We start from the raw sequence: 6,000 nt of genomic DNA on the forward strand, positions 1-6,000 counted from the left end.
GATGAAGTCGAAAACAAAAACTTATATGATGTATAAATCGTTATAATTATACATTTTGAATGATATACATGATATAATAGGAAAACCATTGAAAATACAAGTTAGATCAAATATAAATAAACAAATAAAACATTTTTGGATATTCTCATTTCTAAATTAAAATTATATTGTATAGGAAAATTTGTCAATGGTAATAAAATTATGTTTTCATCAAACTAAAAACCCACAACAAAAAATATAAATAATAATTAAAATAGTATGGTCTCACAACATGTCATATATCAAATAAAAATTAGAATACATCATAGTAAATAAGTATTTATCAAATGTTAAACTAAATAAATATAGACATTCCGCGCAAATCGCGGGGCTACCCTAGTAAGCTATAATGAAAAGATTATGAACATAATAAACAAATCAGCCAGCAAACACCTCGAACAGTTGATGGGTTTATTACAAAATATGCCACTGGTTTTTACTATTAATTTTAATTATTCATTAGTAAAAGATTAGACGACTTTTTGGATCATATAAATAATACCATATATTAGCAATCTAATATGCATAGAATATAATTTAAATCACATCTAATTATACCATAATATGTAACATTAATGCATAAAAGTATTTGATACAATAATATATTATGTGTAACATAATAATATATCTAGTTATACCATAAAAATAATAATAATACGTGTAAGTCATTGTTTTGAACTATACATTTAAATTATTTGATACAATAGTATATTAATTCAAATATTTCAGAAAATCTAATATCAACAATTAACTAATTGTTTACATATTTTTAACTATCCTATATTTTCTAATTTTCTTAAGATGTTAATCATTATATACAAAATTAACTTTCATAATAAATTTACAAATATATACAACACAATCGTATCTTTATAGATATAATTTTTTATTATAAAATGTATTAATATTTCAAGAAAAATTATTTCTCAACGATTACACTTCACTCAAAAACTCATATTTACTAAAGCATGACACATATCAGATATATTAGTTTTCTATCTTACTAATATTTCTATAAAACTAATCAGTTTTTTAAAAACATACAGATATAAAATAAGTATAATTTGAAATATCAAATAAGAAAATTCTAAACCTTAAATATTAGATATGTAGCAATATATAGTAGGGGTTATTGGTTGTTGTATTTTAATGGATTTGAAAATCCGAATTAAATCTAGTGTTATTTGTTCTGTGATTTTAAAATCTGTATTAAAATCATGTGTTATTGGTTTAATGATTCATAAATTTTATTTTAAATCAAGTGTTATACAATATTTGATTTTATAATGGATTTGAATGGATTTGTTTGGATTTTGTAGTTAAAAATACAAAGACTCAAATCTGAGGGAAAACCTCTGGATTTGCATATTTTACTTGGATTTATAAATACTATATGAATTTCTAAATCAATCAAAATATATAAACCAATAACACCTCCATACTAAAATCTTGAGACTTTCCAAAATTGATTAAATATCAGTATATTTCTAAATGTTTAGTATATATTTCATACTGATAAATTTCAGAAACTGTGAAATCATATAAGTCAGGTATAATATATAGTATTGAAGATTCGCAACATTATTACATTAGAACATAACTATATTAATTTTGTGGACCAAAAATGTTTTAAATTTTTAAATATGCTTTAGTATAAGTTTTATCATAAAAATGATGATGATGATTCTAAATACTTTATATTACCTCACATAAAGATTGGATATATGGCTAAGAAAAATATATAATATATGATAATTGATGTAAGAAAATGATTCCAACTATCGTCTATCTCTATATATAGCTAAAAATTATAATGCATAATAACTTGGAATAAATTATATATTATCTTGCAATTTTTTTAAATTTGTTTTTATCACAAACTGTAAAATATGGTGAATTAAAAACATGAACGCATAAAAATTACTTTGTCATAAATACTTTAAATTAGAACTAGCATAGGCAATTTTGATCTCTAGACAAAAAACCAAGATGCAAATAATTAAATAAAATACGTACTAAAAATTTATCTTAAAAATTCCATATTTGATACAACTCTAAACATTTACAACACATTTCCATACAAGTTTTTAAAGTTTTAAATCAAAACCATGAGCAGACAATGATGACAAACCATATCAAAGGGCAGACAATGCAGCAAGTAGAAGCAGTGGAAAGTACAACCATCCACCAATGGACAGACCCAAAGGCATATTGGTAACAATTTGGCATGATATCTCTGATCTCTAGATAAAAACGGAACTGGTCAGTGTTCTGAGGTAGATGATTTCAAAGTCAAGTGGCCTTATTAAATGAAGTCACTAGATAATCACTGAAATATAAATAACTGGCGTTAGTTGTATAATGACCACAAAACGGAAAATGCATCTCTCTGAAAAAAAGTTAATGAGCTACTAAAGAAACGATAACCCATAGGGATTAAAGAAATAAAAAAAGACCGAGAAAATTCTCGTTGGCATAAGGCGATTTCAGCAGGAACTTCAAAGTAGGACCAAATTACCCACTGATCAACGACAAGACAATATATTTAAACTGACCAAACTCTAACTGCTTTGTCTAGTCACACATGGATATGTGCATGGAATGAACCTATAGATAATAATGCACAAATTGCAAGTTGATCCCTAAAATATATTGGTAAGCAGAACTTGCATAAATTCTCCCTATAGTGTGATGCAATAATGAATGACGGTGTCAAAAACCTGCGGAATCCGGATAACGTTTTTCACCAAAACTGTGAATTTAATGCGTTCACACTAACATTCTTTTATAAGAACTTCATACCATCTATACTTTTCTCGACGAACATTTTTACGTGATAAACCTTCAGCTTCAAGTTCGATTAGTTGATTTATCAATCCTCTCAATATAATTCTAGCATCAATAAAGATTCTTTAGACTATGATTAACCCCAGTCTCTTAATTGGGGTTCTTAGCTTCGGCTAACAGACGGTTTTTAGCTTTTCTTAGTTTTTAACTAAGAAAAGTTAAGAACCGTCTCTTAAATAAGAGATATAAGAGCCGTCTCTTAGCCGAAAAGTGCAAAAAAACAAAAACAAAAAAAATGTCAAATCATGAGTTAAGAACCCCGACTAAGAGACCATGGTTAATCATGCTCTTATTCCTCTATATGTTTCAGTTAAAAACGATAGCTCGCCTGATCTACTGCCATTAAGTCGACAGACCCGTAGAGACGACAAAGCGATGAAACTTTAGTACGATGCTAAGTGTTAATGAAAGAACCCTTTTCTCCATACCTACTTTCATGCATTCGTAGAGCACTCACGTTCTTGATAACCGCCTCTCATTGCTGAAAGCGGACGTTGAAAATCTATTTCTAGATAAATGTGTTGTACTCAATTTTGTTACTGCTCGATGAGGTGATCTCTGTTTCGAGGAAACTGGATCACTGTAAATCGTCTCGGCTTTAGTGTATTATTTTTCTCGAGCAAGCAATATAAGCATGCGAGTATCACCACCTTCGCCGCCATGAGAGTTCTGCATTAGATGACCTTGAAGATGAGAAGAAACTTCCAGGAACGAACCACCAGCAAGTCTCATGTGCTGGTCACATTTGGAACAACCCTTACAATTTAGAGGGTCAAATAACCTTCAATTTATTTTATTATGCAACTATGTTTTCTGAATTTAAAAGAGTTACTTTTTTTATTCCACACAATTATTGTTTTGCTTATAAAATGTTATTGATCTACCTTTTTCGATTTTATGTGTTAAACCCATGAGTCCATAATTACTACAACATGATAGGCGAAATATAAAAAAAATTATTTTCCAAAGTTTCTTCTCAAACTTGCAAATACCATATATTAAATTTTAATATTTGTGAACCCATTATAAAAAAATCTCTGGTTTCCCCCTGATAAAAATCATACATTTAGTTCTATATAACTATAGCTTAAAGTATACCTTATGTTATACATGATCGTAATATATAATTTCAACATTAATATACATGATCGTAATATATAATTTCAACATTAATATAAACATTTTATCCCGCGCAAAGCGCGGAATACAATCTAGTGAGCTACTAAAGAAACGATAACCCATAGGGATTAAAGAAATAAAAAAAGACCGAGAAAATTCTCGTTGGTGTTTGAACCGAGACTGTCGGTAAACTAGTAAAGAGAAAAGGACGAGTTCTCGTCGGTCGGTCAAGACAAAGACGTGTTTCATTAGATCAAGGAGTCGAAACGGAGTTACAAAAGGGGAAAAGAGAGTGATCCGAATTAGTCCGGCGAAAGCTAGTTCGTCGAACCGTACAAGTCGGAGAGATGATAAGATATGAAACCCTAGATCTAGCCGAAAGTGAGTGTAGTAATTTACGGATCCCCTCATCGTTGCCTCTTCTCCTCCTTTTATAGACGGTCTCCGTTTGACCTAATTCGCCTTGACCTAACGGGCCTTCTCGACGATTGGGCCGAGATGTCGGGCCACTGAACCGAGTTGTCGAGCCGATGACTTATGGTTATTCGCTCTGTCGGCTAAAAGTAGTCTAAAGTCGAACCGACTACTGGTTCGCGAGTCGACGAGCCGAGCTCACCTGTTTTGATCATGTGTCAGGACAATTATCATGTGGGCCTTTTGGGAAGGTCAGGTCCATACCCAACATTTGGCATAAGGCGATTTCAGCAGGAACTTCAATGTAGGACCAAATTACCCACTGATCAACGACAAGACAATATATTTACACTGACCAAACTCTAACTGCTTTGTCTAGTCACACATGGATATGTGCATAGAATGAACCTATAGATAATAATGCACAAATTGCAAGTTGATCCCTAAAATATATTGGTAAGCAGAAATTGCATAAATTCTCCCTATAGTGTGATGCAATAATGAATGACGGTGTCAAAAAACTGCGGAATCCAGATTCATACGTGAAATGTAGTACACGGGCTGGTTGCAGACGTCGTGATCATACGAAGCAAGAATGGCAAGTGGCGAATATGAATATATACTTAACAGACTTCATGTGATCCAAAGGAAATCTGATTGGTTTCACAAAATATCTTTAATGAAATTTCTATGTGTGGCTTAAATTCATGCATTTCTCATAAATCACATGTTAAATAATGTTTTTTTGGTAAAAATGTTAACTAATGTTTTTTTTGGGTGTAAATGTTAAGATTTATACCATTTTTTAGAGTTTACAATGTTGTGAAACATAACTTATTACAAAAATATAAGAAGAAAACAGAGGGAGAGGAGCAAAAGAAAAGAGAGATGAGAGAGAGAAGAGAGAGTAAAGAGAGTAAGAGAGTAGCATTAATTATAAGGGGATATAAACCAAAAGTACAACTCAAGAAGAGAGGGAGCAACAACAGCAGCCGTTGGGTGAGACAAAGACAGAAGTCTATCATGCATGGCTCGATCGACGACATGGAAGAACGCCTCCTGGGTCAGTGTTACGCCTTTGAAGATGTGGGCATTCCGTTCACGCCAGAGGGAGTAGATGATGACTTGATTCAGAAGCTTCATGACTATTACAGCACGATCAGCATGGGGGCCTTGAAGATGTTGGCACGATTCAAGGACTGCAGCTAACGAAGCCGGGGGAGACGCCATGTACCTGCCACAAAAACGAGACCAAGTAGCAGCCGCAAAAACAAACTCAAAGAAAAGATGGCTATTAGACTCATCAGCTGCAGAGCATAGGACACAATCTGTTGGAACATATAGCCCCCATGAGATCAAGCGGTCCCTCGTAGGTAATCTTCCAAGATAGGCAGTCCAAATTATAAAGGAACAACGAGGGAGCTCCTCTTTGAACCACACGACGGACTGCCAGGGAACTAAAGGGCTAGGCATACGGATCCTCTCCCAAGTAACACGAGCAGAGAAAGACGGACCAAAGCCGCCAGATTGATTACGCCACAAATAAACATCACCACCACTTTCAGCAGACGGGACCGACAT

The 6,000-nt window shown here is 32.5% G+C and overlaps 1 protein-coding gene across 1 annotated transcript; it reads right to left on the reverse strand.

Moving 5' to 3' along the window:
* Positions 1–5,349: 5,349 nt before the first annotated feature.
* On the reverse strand, positions 5,350–6,000 carry LOC106366294. The gene has a single exon (XM_013805884.3). The coding sequence runs from the start codon at positions 5,998–6,000 to the stop codon at positions 5,350–5,352; it is 651 nt and encodes a 216-aa protein (XP_013661338.2).

The sequence above is a fragment of the Brassica napus genome, chromosome C4 (genome assembly GCF_020379485.1).
Source record: "Brassica napus cultivar Da-Ae chromosome C4, Da-Ae, whole genome shotgun sequence".
In the NCBI taxonomy this organism is placed as follows: Eukaryota; Viridiplantae; Streptophyta; class Magnoliopsida; order Brassicales; family Brassicaceae; genus Brassica; species Brassica napus.